The sequence below is a fragment of the Ambystoma mexicanum genome, chromosome 12, assembly GCF_040938575.1.
Source record: "Ambystoma mexicanum isolate Mex_15411 chromosome 12, UKY_AmexF1_1, whole genome shotgun sequence".
NCBI lineage: Eukaryota > Metazoa > Chordata > Amphibia > Caudata > Ambystomatidae > Ambystoma > Ambystoma mexicanum.
This window is the reverse complement of record NC_090936.1, coordinates 1,227,541,804-1,227,556,212: the sequence shown is the minus strand read 5'-3', so window position 1 is coordinate 1,227,556,212 and position 14,409 is coordinate 1,227,541,804. Positions and strand designations below refer to the sequence as shown.

At 46.7% G+C, this 14,409-nt stretch overlaps 1 protein-coding gene across 2 annotated transcripts in view; it reads right to left on the bottom strand.

Moving 5' to 3' along the window:
• ALDH1L2 (aldehyde dehydrogenase 1 family member L2) overlaps positions 1-14,409 on the bottom strand; it is an 836,174-nt gene that overhangs the window by 10,601 nt on the left and 811,164 nt on the right. For both annotated transcript variants that reach the window (XM_069629899.1, XM_069629898.1), the window contains exon 22: positions 7,110-7,309. In XM_069629899.1, coding sequence (XP_069486000.1) covers positions 7,110-7,309 — 200 coding nt within the window. The remainder of the gene's footprint in view (positions 1-7,109; positions 7,310-14,409) is intronic.

Sequence of the window (14,409 nt, the reverse complement as noted above, 5' to 3'; positions counted from 1 at the left end):
CCTTGCAGCCATTGGTAGCCAATGGAGAGATTTCAGTGCTGGAGAGATACAATCCCTGGTCTTTAGGCCAAGGACAAGTCTCGCAGTCTTGTTCTGGACGATTTGCAGAGGACACAGTATAGAGGCAGGCCGATTTAAAAGGAGGCTGTTACAGTAGTCAAGCCTAGAGAGAACCAGAGCTCTAGATACAGTGAGCTTCTGGGGGAAGGAGAGGAAAGGAAGAATACCTCTGAGGAGGTACAGTTGGTAGTTCAACCTCGTAGAGACGTCGGAAATATGAGGAGAGAAGGAGAGAGAGGAGTCAAAGGAGTCAAAGATAACCCTGAGGTTCGTAGCCTCAGAGGTGGGAGCAGGAGGGCCAAGGGAGGCTGGCCAGAGAGTGGCGGAAAAGAGAGGTGCGGGTGTGCCGATAAGAGAGGGACTGACTACCATCCTTCAGCAAGCAGGAATGTCTCATACTGGGTTAACTTGAATATCCTTTATTTCAGTGCACTCCAAACCCTCAGCAAAATTATGTTGATAAAATAATTCACTTAGAAGAACAAGTTACTTACCAACTGTAACGTTCTTTCGATTGGATGTTCCTCCCACGTATTCCTCATCTTATGATATTCGTATCCCAGCTTCAGCTGCTTTGGAAAAAATGTTCACCAGGGGGCGCTGTGTTCGAGACCGCGGAGTCGAAGTCCCTCGAGGGCCACCATCAGGCGTCGACGTCATCCGCTGTATAAAGGGCTTGAGCAGCGCCCATTACCTCAGTTCTGTTTTTACGGTGTTCATGGTCGCATCAGCTGATCAGGTTTTAAATCCTAAGGCTCTTAAGGACGTTAGAGTGCAACTGGCGTAAATTGTACGGAGGGGTAGGTTGGGAGGGTCGATGAGGAATACGTGGGAGGAACATCCAATCGAAAGAACGTTACAGTTGGTAAGTAACTTGTTCTTCAAATGGATTGTGTCCTCCCACGTATCCCTCATCTTATGATAGACTCCCATAGCAGTGGTAATTTTGGAGGTGGGAGTACTAGAAATTTTAATTATGGACTGAATGAAGGACAGCTTTTGCAAATAGTCCTCCTTGATATGTAGTAGAATCCAAGCAGTAATGCTTTACAAAGGTGTGCATTGACGACCAGGTGGCCGCAGCACAAATATCCTGCACCGGGACACCCATCTGAAGAGTGTGGAAGTTGCCATGCCTCTGGTTGAATGAGCCCTTAATCCATCTGGAGGCTCTTTCCCAGCTAGTTTATAGCATTCAGAGATTGCTAGAATTATCCATCTGGATAGAGTTTGTTTAGATACTGCAAGGCCCAAATTGTGCCCAGTATATCCAACAAATAGTTGGTCACATTGTCGGAGATTTGCCAATCTTGAAATATAGAAACTGAGAGCCCTTTTTGAGTCCAGTCTATGCAACCTTTCCTCTTCTTTACTAGAGTGAGGTGGAGGATAAAAGGAAGGTAAGGCAATTTTTGGTGACGGATTAAAATCCAACACTATTTAAGGAAAGAAAGATGGTTCGATTTTTTAGAATAACCTTGTCCCTATGGAAAATGGTGTGAGGAGGCTTACAAGACAGTGCCTGCAACTCACTTACCCTGCGGGCTGATGTTATAGCCACTAACAGAATTGTCTTAAGAGTGAGCAGTCTTAATGGACAAGAATGTAAAAGTTCGAAAGGAGCACACATGAGACATTTTAAGACTAGATTTAAATCCCAGATGGGCACCTGAAAAGGTGTTCGAGGGTATACATCTGTAAGCCTTTTCAAGAATTGAATGACTAAAGGCATTTTAAAATAGGACACCTTTTCTGAGGAGCGCTTAAAGATAGATAGCTCTGCCAAGTAACCTTTTATAGTTCCAACTTGGAGCCCCAAATTGGCTAAGTGTAAGAGAAAAGAAAGTACTGTTGGAGTATTACAAAGAAATGGATCCACATTCTTATCCCTGCACTAGTTACTAAACTTGTTCCAACAACACTAATACAGGGATTTTGTTGCTGGCCTTCTGGCCGAAAGCAAAATCTCCATTACGTCATCCGGGAGGTCCCAATCCTTATATCTTAGCCTCTCAGAAACAATGCGTGAAGGCCGAGTGTCTTGGCCTCTGGGTGGAGAACCCGACCTTCCTCTTGCGAGAGAAGATCCTCTCTTTGTGGAAGACGTATTGGAGGGCAGATGGACATGTCCAGAAGGTCCGGGTACCACGTCCTCCTGGCCAAATCCGGGGAAATTAGGTTCATGGTTTTCCTGAACTTTCTCAACCTCCTGATTACCTGAGGAATCACAGGGACTGGAGGAAACGTGTAAAGGAGTGGAAATACCCAGTCCACTACAAACGCGTCCCCTAGAGCTCCTCTTGGGGGAAATTCCCTTGAGCAATACAGTTCGTACTTCCGGTTGGCCCCGGTCGCGAACAGATCCACTTGAGTGGTTCCCCCAAGAGCAAGGATCTCTTTAAGGACTTCCTGAGCTAGTTCCCACTCGTGGGAGACTGTGCTCTGCCTGCTCAGAGCATCCGCGTGGGAGACTGTGCTCTGCCTGCTCAGAGCATCCGCCGCCGTGTTTAGCTCTCCGGCGAGGAGAACTGCTTATAGAGAGATTCCTTCTTGCATTTCCCAGAACCAGAGCTGCATTGCCTCTCTGCACAGTGGAAGTGATCCTACGCCACATGGCCACCGTGTTGTCCGTCATTATCAGGACATTTTTTCCTTGTACAGAGGGCAGAAAAGCCTTCAGCGCTAGTCTGATTACTCTCAGCTCCAAAAGGTTGATGTGTAGTTTGGACTCCCATGGAGACCAACGACCGCTGATTGTCAGATCGTTGGTGTGGGCTCCCCACCCCGTGAGTGAGGCATCCGTCACTACCGTTATCTCCGGCCATGGTTGCCAAAAAGGTACCCCCTTGAGGATATTCTCCTTGCAAGCCCACCATAGGAGATCTTGAGCCACTTTGGTCGGGACTTGTAGAAGATCTGACATCTCCCCCGAAAACTGGGACCATTGAGTCCTGAGGGCCCATTGAAGGGATCTCATCCTCAATCTGGCCTCTGGCACCAGAAAAATGCAGGATGCCATGAGGCCTAGCAACCTTAGAAAGTTGAAAGGCGGTAGATGTTGGGCATTTTGAAACTTCATTACCATCTGTAGAATGTGGTGAGCTCTTTACTCGGGAGGCAAGGCTTTCCCTGAGGAAGTGTCCAGGATCGCTCCAATGAACTGGAGTTTTTGACTTGGAATCATTTGTGACTTCTTGTAATTGAGAGAGAAGCCCGGACTGTGTAAGAAGTGGCAGGTCAAGGTCAGATGTTCCTGAACTCGTTTGGATGAACTCGCCCTGATTAGCCAATCATCCAGATAAGGGTAGACGTGAATCCCCCTTCTTCTGATACTTGCTGCCACCACCGCCATCAGTTTGGTGAAAACCCTTGGGGCAGAGGTCAGCCCAAATGCTTGAACCCGAAACTGATAATGAGAACCACCAACTGCAAACCTCAGGTACTTTCTGTGCTTGAGATGGATTGGTACATGAAAGTAAGCATCCTGAAGGTCCAGCCAGTTCTGAAGCTGAAGAGCCTGAAGGATCTGGGAAAGGGTCACCATCTTGAACTTGTCCTTCCTGAGGAACTTGTTCAAGCTTCTCAAGTCCAAGATGGGTCTCAATCCTCCGTCCTTTTTGGGGATGAGAAAATAGGGGGAGTACCAACCCTTGTTCCTCTCCACTACAGGTACATGTTCTATTGCACCTTCCTTTAGCAGGGTTAAAATCTCCTGCACAAGGAGCGGGTCTGGAATTTTTACAGCGTTGGCTCCCGGTGGATGATCTTGAGGTCTTTCATGAAAAGGAAGACAGTAACCATGGGTCACTATCTCTAGTGCCCAGGCATCTGACGTAATGCCCCGCCATTCGTCTAGATACCGAGTGATTCTGCCTCCCACCGGGGTTTTGTGGGTTAAGACCTCAAAGTGGCTTTGCAGTGGCTGCAGCAGTGGCTGAGGAGGTAATGGCCACTATTGTGGCTGATCTAGCACCTCTCCCTTTTCCACCAAAAAAGGGATTTTTTCTGTTGGCCTCTTCAACTGGCCTGCCCCCTCCCTTTTCCAAAAGAGGAATAGAAGCGAAAGGGGCGACTCTTGCAGGAAGATGAGCCTGCATAAGAGTGTTGTTGAGATTTGAGATTGCTTTATAGCAGCGCTAAGTGATTTTCCTGCTGCTTTCGAGGTCTGAAGCTTCTCCAAGCTCTCGTCCACCTTGCTGCCAAACAACCTCAAGCCGCCAAAAGGCATATTAAGTAATCTAGACTGCACATCAGGTGCAAAACCAGATTTCCTGAGCCATGCGAATCTGCGCAAGACCGTGCTAGATGCCATGGACCTGCTTATACTATCAGCAGTGTCCAGTCCTGACAGAAGGCATTCCTCCATAGCCTCTTTACCATCCTTCACTATAGCCATGAAACCATCCCGTTCCTCACCTTCCGGGATACGTTCAGCCGCTGATGACCTGCTGTTCCACAGGGTATAAGTAAATCTTGCTAATGTGCAAGTGACATTAGTTGATTTCAGGGCCATGCAGCCCGAAGAAAAAGCTTTCCGGGCCCCAGCATCAACTTTTTTATCGTCCCTGTCTGGTGGTATTGATGGGTAAGCTGATTGCCCAGTGGAGGTTGCAGCTTGCACCACTAGACTTTCAGGAGATGGATGTTTGGATAAATATTCTGGATCTGATAAAGCTGGCCTATATTTTGGTACCAGTTTCTTATTTACTGCTGCAATTGAATCAGGAGTATTCCAATTTACCATTACCCTTTTTTGCAGTGCTTTATGGAATGGGAGAACAGGATCTTTTAAGGGACCCTCACTCAGGATGTCAGTCATGTCAACCTGGTCATAATCTGGGGAAGCTGCTTTCCAACCCATAAAATCTATGACCCTTCCCATAAGATTCCTATAACTGGGATCAGCATGATCTGTAGGATCTGGCCTTTCAAAATCCACTTCAGGTGAAGTGTCTAAGTCACTGGCATTTTGGCGACAGTCATAAAGGTCTGTTATTTGAGATTGTGGGTCCGCTAGTTCTTCAGGAACCTCTCTGGCTCCAAATCTAACTCCAGCTGGAGTGACATCCTCTTCAGAGGAATGTTCTTCATATATAGATGACATGGATCTAACAAATTCCTGTCTAGGTTGAGGGTGGAAAGTCTTTTTAGGCAAAGAAGGTGGAATTTGCCTAGGCATGGGCAATGACGTCGACTTGGGTCTTGGTATGAAAGAAGGCCTAAATAAAGGCGTCGATAGGGAAGACGCTGGCTTCGATGGAGTCGAAGGAGGCTTCGATGCTGTCGAAGGAGGCTTTGATACAGCTAAAGGTGTCCACGTCATCTTTGTCAGCGGTCTCGACGCTATGGTCGTCGACGGTGTCGTGTCGAGTTTTGGCTTCGACCTCGATGCTGATTCCGCTAGCCCCGATTTATGCACCGTAGGCTTTGATTTAGTGCGAGGTGTCGGGCAACTTTCCCTTGAAGACACTCTTTTTCAACCCTTGCGTGTTTAGATCTTGATTTTCCTCCGTCACTTTTAGAGTGAGTTGAGGCATGACCACCACGCGGCTACTTCGAGGGGCCGCTTTCTCGAATATTTTAAGCATCAAAGCCCTGAAGGCCTCCCATATTTCTGGGGAATTGGGCTTTGATGGGTAAGTTACTTTCCTCTCAGAAGAGGACGAGGAGGAAGAACTATGACGTTGCTTTTTTGACTTTTTAGTCGAAGACGAGGAAGGTTTCCTCGAGCGACTCTCCGATCTCGACCTCCTCGACTCGTGACGAGATTTTCTACCGGATTCACCCAAATCCTTTTGTCTTTTCGAAGACTTATATTTCTCCTCCACCACCGCCAGCTTACCTCTGCGTTTCCTAAGACCCTTATTTGACATGGCCTGACAGGACCCGCACTCATCAACCCGATGGTCTGGGCTGAGGCACCAGAGGCAATTCCGATGGGGGTCGGTTATAGACATCTTCCTGCCACACTTCAGACATATTTTGAACCCTGCCTTGGGTGTGGAGGGAGTTGAAGACGAGGACATTGTCGAATAAATTCTTGATGTGCCGTTCGTTACACGAAGCATTTGCGTCGGAAAAACTGAACTGAGGTAACGGGCGCTGCTCAAGCCCTTTATATAGCGGATTACGTCAACGGCGGCCCTCGAGTGACTTTGACTCCGCGGTCTCGAACACAGCGCCCCCTGGTGAAAATTCTTTCCGAAGCAGCTGAAGCTGGGATACGAACATCATAAGATGAGGAATACGTGGGAGGACACAATCCATTCAAAACACTTTCTGGGTAGTGAGTGGTCTGGGGGTCCCTTGGTTACAATAGTACCCCCCGATCTGCTTCCATAGGTCTTTTCCATCTTTCTCCAATGTGATTTAGGACCATGCACTGCATGATGTCCGCTGCCAGGAGCACCAGCCCACTCCAGGGTAGCCTAGCAGTGCTCCTCACAATTACCCTATGTGAGGTGTCTCACCTGGTCGTCGACGCAACCACACTGGATGTATGCTTCAAAGAGGTCTCTACTGACTGCCCCATGTGTCAACATGTTCACACAAATAACAAAACAACTAAGTCACCCACACATGGCAATTGAAAAGAATTCCCAACAGACATTAAGCACCAGAACACAATACCAACTTATATATCACAATCTTGATCAACACATCCTCAGGCTGTGGGAACATGAGGTTTCCCTGTGGCGGTATAGTTGAAGTGCTCTTGACACAAACCATTTAGAAACAGCCTCCCACATATTATCCCAGTACTTCCAAACTACACACAGCAAAAAAGCTATCTTGCATTTTCCCTCTCTCTCCATTAACCAACCCAGTCCCCTGCCCCCCGCCTTCTCCCCTGCCAGAGTGCAAAGAGGCTATGGAAAGTGGTATAAAACCCTAATATCATAATGTAACACCACTGTTGCATCATTCCTACCTGGTCAACACTGTTACATTTCCTGAGAGTCTTTTTGTTTCAATATGAGAACCACTTTCTATACACACTGCTCCCCTGCTCTCTTTGCACATCTGTCTTATCTTACAATCATACTTACCCAGATCTTTACCAAATCCCGACTGCTTGAATCCACCAAAGGGCGCTGCAACGTCAGTCTTGTTGTACGTATTTATGAAAACTGTGCCAGCTTCCAGCTTTTCGCTAACGTACATAGCCTTGCTTATGTCTTTTGTGAACACGCCAGAGGCTAAGCCATATTCGGTGTTGTTCGCTCGCCGCAACACATCATCAACATCACTGCAACACAAAAGGGTGTGAGAGGCTGAGTAATTCGACCTTCAAAGCCAATTGTTGCATAAAATTCTATCATGTTTGATTACATGGTAGCCATAATGTGGGCGTTTAACTGTAATTGTAACAACCAACCCTGCCAACCTCCAAACAGATCCAAATCAACTTATGTCAGATTGGTCTCTGGCTTCAAGGTTTCTTGCACCGCACCCCACTTCTTTTTGTCTTACAAGTTTCTCTTTGTCAGGCTCTAGGGTTCCCACGCCTTTTTCTCTTGCTATTCACTCACTTGGGCCGCTCCTGTAAAACATTGCTGGGTTTCTCACAGCAACTGCTTTTATAGGGCCGACCTCTCTGCAAAGCTGAGGCAGAACAAAGGGAGCAGTTCCTTTCTGCCCCACCATAAGCTGCTTGAGTGGGGCATCATCACCTCCCTCTACCCTGGATTCCAGCCTTTACCCACCTCAGCTTCTTTCTGTTCTGTGTCTGTCCCTCCTTGATATTTCTGCACATGCTTGTTCATCTTCCCAAAGTAGTTGCAACCCCTTCAGGTCAGGATCTTTTGCTTACCCCCTGCATGGACACTGCTGGCCTCCTTGTACCTTCCTATGATAGCTATTCAATCCAGCTGTTCTTTCCCAACCTCTTTGTCATTCTCTACCACATCCTCCTGCTGTTCACCGCTCTACTGAGACTTTTACTGCCACTTCCTCCTGTTACTCGCCAACCTACTCCTGATGTCCACCCACCACCTTCTCCCCTTCTAGACACGACGTCCTTCCATTATCACCAACCACTTGCTACAAATGTACCCAAACTCTGATACAGTCAGACTGAAAGCCCAGGCCTGTATAACCCTCTACCCTCTCTCTGGGGGCTGGACACTTAGTGAGGGTGTGCATAATGTATCCACCTGAGCTCATTAACTGATCAGGAATTTGGACCTTTGGTCTTTACGTGGCCAGTCCACCACCCTGGATTCCATACAGGCCATTGCCAGCATCCGCATTATCTGCAGAGCCAGAGTAGCTGTGCTGTTTCAGTGAGTCTGGTAGAAGCGAATGTTAATAAGTAGTTGTTACTTAGTTTACTTTCTCTCTATCTTGATTGTGGGGGAGCTTCGAGCACTGTTCATGGGCTATCCGCAAATGTGGTCGTTTGGCTTTTCTGAAGTTCTTTGCAAACTACCGCAATCTGAGCAATATCGCAAGCATTGTCATGCACGCGTTTGCAGAGAACTCTGTGTGGGCTACACTGCGGAATAGTACAGTATCCCGTGATGTTACTGAAAATATAATAACTAATAACATTTTTTCCTAAACTTAAATATTGAAAAAAAACTGAATTTATAGAAAATATATATTTGGGGGAGGGGGGGATTAAAAAGGGGGCGGGCGTGTTGGGGTTATAATCATTGTAAAACCGGGGGTTTGTGGGGGACCCCACCAAATAAAAATAAATGAAAATAATTCTGTATTTTTTTAAGTGTCGGTAAAATTGTTTTCATTATAACAATTTTAGTTAACACATGGAACCGAATAGTAAATCTTTAGCTGCCATGACGGATCTGGGAAATTCGTCCCTTCTTCCACAGGGGGGAGCCAACCCCTTTTGAGGCTAGGGAGGTCCAACAGGTGTGCCTGCTAAGCAAGACCCTCCCTAGGGGTCTGGGAAAGTGGGATCTCACTGAGAGACACTTCCCTTTAGGAGACAAAGAATCCCATTCCTACAAGGAACTCCCTATACAGAACACTGTATCGGCCTACATGGGAATGGAAAAGACTGATAGTCTTCCTGTCGATTGGCATACCCGACACACTAACCTTACTCAAGCCAACAGCGTGGAACTACGGAGGCAAGAATAAAGAGGCAAGGAGGCTGGAATGGAAGAGGAGGAATCATACGCAGGGGCAAGCCTCTGACTTTGGAACGTCCTGTAGCGGCAGAGCCACACTAGGCTGCAGAGCCCGCGGTAGCGTGGAGAGAGAAGTGAAGGGAAGAGAGATAGCTGAGGACCTCCATTCCAAAGGGCGAAAACACTCAGAGGAGCGAGGATGTTAGCGAGAGCATCTTGCCTAGTGGCATAACCACGCAGCAACTGTGGTAGGCCCAGACCCCGGTATCCAACGCCAAGACAGGACCACAAATGGGAAGTCAAATCCCAGATCATTGGACAGAAACTGCAGAGCCAGGTGGAAACAAGGAAGCATGTGTTCCCAAGAAGGGAACGCCAGGGAGAGGGAAGGACAGATGCATACGTCCTGGCATTAAACAGCCGCAAAAGGGGCTTAACGAACGCAAGTTAGCTAAGAGGTTGGAGAAAGAAAAGGGTTACAGGAGCCTGAGAAACCTGCTTGATTGACATGGGCAGATGCCCAAGAGAGCGTGCTGAGTTGAGTGAATCAGAGGGCCAGAAGGCTTGGTGAGACAGAGAAAATTAAGTAACACTTTGCAAAACTGGGAAAACTGGGAACCTGGAAGGTTCATCTACTTAATTCTGAATCAAGAACCAATTGAAGGACTGAAACCAAGTTGGTGGATTCGCACTAAGACAATAATTTCACCCTTTAAGGAAGACTTAAAACTTGTTATGACAGATCTGAAGAGAAGATTGAAAACTTTATGGTGATCATCTAGTGAGGCCCACATTAGACTGATGGACACTATTTGAGGAACAACCCTAGTCTGATTGGCCAGAAGAAGCATGAGTTGAGAGGCTACGATACTGGCCTACTTTTCTGTTGCATTTTCTAAAAGTGGTAGTGCCAGATAGCGGTTAGATTTTGGACTGATGACTCATTTTGATTTTTGGACAACCGACAAGCACCGATAGTTTAGTTTCATAGATAGGGAAACCCGCTCATAGAAGTAGTGCTAGGTAGTGTGAGAAACCAGAAGGTGTCTCACCCGCTAGCACCCGGGAATCTGATTTCCAGGTGGCCAGGACACGACCATCGCTTTTGGATCCAGCTCCTAGGGGTGGACCAGTGCAGGTGGATCACATGTATCGGGGGTCTTCGGGAAATGGGACACCGGAGGGTGAGACACGGTATCCCCTTCTCGATAACACCTTTTCCCCATCCTACCAGGTAGGATACTTATGAACTCAACCCCCTTCCCCTTTATCCGAAACAAACACTTTCTCATGGACAGCTCACTCAGAGAAAACGGAATAACACCCAAGCCATATACCTGACCTGTCCCAAACCAAGGGCCATGCAGAGTCAAGCAATTACTGATAATTACACACACCTGACTTGCATCCCACTTCCCCACATGGATAAAAGGCAGAGCATGAAAGCACACTCTGAGCAAGGCAAAACACACAAGGAAGCAGCAGTTCCGAGATGGTGTGAGAAGAAATCCTAGAAGCCTATGGAGACACTGGAAGATGCATAATCTGCGATATTCTCAGTGGAATCCAAGATGGCGCCTGCTTGACAGTGTTACCACTTACTAACATTGCAGGTCTAGTTTTCGTGCTTCCGAGAAGCACGCTGTTTACCATTCGTTCGTACTTAACCCTCAAGAACTGACAGGTAACTGCGTTGCTACTCTACTGCTACGTTTAGCATTGCTCCGCTAGCTACGCTCCCTCTCAAACCTTTCCAAAGGTTTTCCTTTCTCGTTTGTTGCTTTTCGCTGTTTACGTTGCTCGCGGCGCCTCTGCTTCCGGAGACGTGCCCCTTCTGCTGCTTTCGGCTCCCTTCTACTTTCGGCTTCGTGCCGCTTGCTCCGCCCTCGGCTCCCTTCTACTTTTCGGCGTTCTGCCGCTTTCGACTCATTTCTAACTTTCGGCTATTTTTCATTCTACTCTTTTCTCCTCGCACTCTGCGCGGAGATTGTCTCCCCTACCTTCCTTCTCGCTGCATTTCTTCGCCGATCTTGGCTCTCCGTGCTACCTCGCGCTTGCCTTCTTTTCTCGCGTCTCGACTCTCCTTCCTACCTGACGTTTGTCCACTTACCTTACTGTTTCTCTGTCCATTCCTGTATTTCCTCTTCCATTGGATTCCTCAATTCCGGATAACCCTGCTGCCAATCTTCGTTACTCCACGTGAAGATCGATAACCTTTTCCATTGGACTTCTCTTCTACTGGATACCCTTGCTGCTAATCTTTGCTACCTCAAGTGGAAGATTGATATTCTTCTTCATTGGACTTCCATCTCGCCATCTGAATCTGGGTTTTCTTCCCCGCAAGGGTTTCCCAGGGGGTAGCCCCCTGGTCGCACAGAGTACAGTTTTATGGTCTCTGGACTTCCGGGGGGACACCTCTTACCTCTCCAAGACTACCACTGAACCCGAAGACCCGTGAGTACCATCAAGGCGAAAGCAAGATTGTGGTGTTTGTAAGAGAGGTCACCCATAAAGACCGATACCCTTTGCCCCTGATCCAAGATATCCTTGAAGCCGTAAGGGGTGCTTCCATTTTTACGAAACTGGATTTAAGAGGGACCTATTATTTAATTCTGATCAAAAGCGGAGACGAATGGAAGACCGCGTTCCGCACACCCTTTGGGCACTACGAATATTGCGTGATGCCCTTTAGGTTAGCGAATGCACCTTCTGTTTTCCAGAGGTTTGTAGACCAGTTATTTTCAGACTTGTTACTTCATTCATTAATCGTCTACCTAGACGATATTCTGATCTTCTCCAACAATCTGCATGAACACATAAATCATGTTTCCGAAGTTTTACATCGTCTACAAAACAACCATCTCTTTGCCAAATTGGAGAAGTGCTTGTTTCATCAAGACAGTATTCCCTACTTGGGATTTATACTTTCTGCAGAAGGGGCCTCCATGGACCCCTGAAAGGTACAAGTCATTCTGCGATGGAAGGCCCCGCAAGGGGTAAAAGAGATTCAAAGATTTGTGGGGTTCTTAAATTTCTATCGAAGATATATACCCAACTTCTCTAAAATCATCAAACCTTTAACTACACTCTTACAAAAAGGAAAAAAATACTTCTGGACTACGGAGACACAGCAAGCATTCGACAAACTCAAGATGGCCTTCTCATCAGCGCCCATTTTAAGATTACCAGATCAAACCAAGCCATTCATTCTTGAAACCGATGCTTCCCATTCTGCTATTGGAGGTGTATTGAAACAGACTTCTCTAAGTGGCAAAGAACACCCCATAGCTTACATGTCAAAAACTTTATCCTCCTCAGAACAGAATTACACTGTTCTTGAAAAAGAATTACTCGCTACAAAAAAGGCATGGCAAGAGTGGAGACATCTTCTGATTGGAGCGAAATATCCCATCACTATCAGAACCGACCACAGAAACCAGAAGGTCCTTCAAAATTACGAATGTCAAAACAGCCGCCAAGCCCGCTGGGGTTATTTTTTTTCTTCCTTTGACTTCGTCATCACCCACATCCCAGGAACCAATAATCAATTGGCTGATGCCTTGTCTCGGAGCCTCCAATCAGAAGAAGGTTGTATTCATGAGAAAATATTACCCCAAGCCACTTTTGTTTTTGTAGTCTCCACATTCCTTCAAGAAGTCCGTAGTCAAGTAAATAAAATCAACGATATTGATTTCCAAAAGTTCCAACTCCAGGAAGAACAAGGGTTGTACTATCACAACACAGAACTGTATGTGCCTACTGAGTCCCTTCAACAACAAGTGTTGTTGCACATGTGCCATGACCACAAGATCGCGGGTCATCGTGGTATTGCCAACACACAAGAATTGATCAGCCGTCATTTCTGGTGGCCTTCGTTGTCTACTGATGTCAAAGACTACGTAGCTTCTTGTGACACGTCTTCAAGAAAATACACCTAGGAAGTTACCAGTAGGAAAGTTAATCCAACCTCCCATACCCAACCAACCTTGGGAAAGGATTTCTACCGATTTTATAGTAGATCTACTTCCTTCTAACCGCAATACCACCATAATGGTAACCATTGATTCTTTGACAAAGATGGCCCACTTCATTCCCATGGTGAAACTTCCTACAGCTGCTCAAATGGCATCCTGTTTTCTACAGACTATTTTTCGCTTGCATGGATTATCCAAGAGCATTATCTCCGACAGGGGACCGCAACACATTTTGACATTTTGGAAGAATTTATGTCAATCTCTAAACATACAACAGAACCTGACCTCAGGTTACCATCCACAAAGTAATGGGCAGACTGAAAGGCTAAACCAATCTTTGGAGCAATACCTCAGATACTTTATCTACGCTACACAAGACAACTGGAATGAGCTGCTTCCCTATGCAGAAATCGCTTACAACAATTCTCAACATTCAGCGATCAAGATGTCTCCGTTTTATTGTACTTATGGTTTTCACCCTGTAATAATACCTACCACTTCACCCCGGATAACAAATTCACCTGCTATTGAAGAATTGGTGGCCAACATTCAATCTGGACATAATCTTGCCCGTACCGTATTGAAGGATACCCAAGAAAAAACCAAAAGACAAGCTGACAAGAAGAGAACCCAGGAACCAATTTACCAGCCGGGGGATCTTGTTTGGTTATGTTCTAAATATCTCCCAAGGAGACTAATACCTTCCAAATTAGCCCCCAAATTCTTTGGCCCTTTTCAGGTAACCAAGGCCATTGGCAAGGTAGCTTACCGGATTCAATTACCTCCATCCTGGTCCCGGATACATAATGTGTTTCATATCTCTCAACTAAAAGCTCATGTGTCTGACAGGTTCCACAGATTAAGAACATTCACTCCTCCTCCACTCGACACACCCGAAGGACCAGAGTATGAGGTGTCAGCTATAGCGGATTCCAGTTATCATCGGGGAACTTTACAATATCTGATCGATTGGAAGGGCTATGGACCTTCCGATAGAACTTGGGAACCAGCCTCCTCTGTTCATGCCCCTACCTTAGTACACAGGTTCCATAGGTCTCATCCTTGGAAACCTGGTCCTTCCACCCCACGGGGGCGGGCATACTGTCAGAAGAAATCCTAGAAGCCTATGGACACACTGGAAGATGCATAATCTGCGATATTCTCAGTGGAATCCAAGATGGCGCCTGCTTGACAGTGTTACCACTTACTAACATTTCAGGTCTAGTTTTCGTGCTTCCGGGAAGCACGCTGTTTACCATTCGTTCGTACTTAAGCCC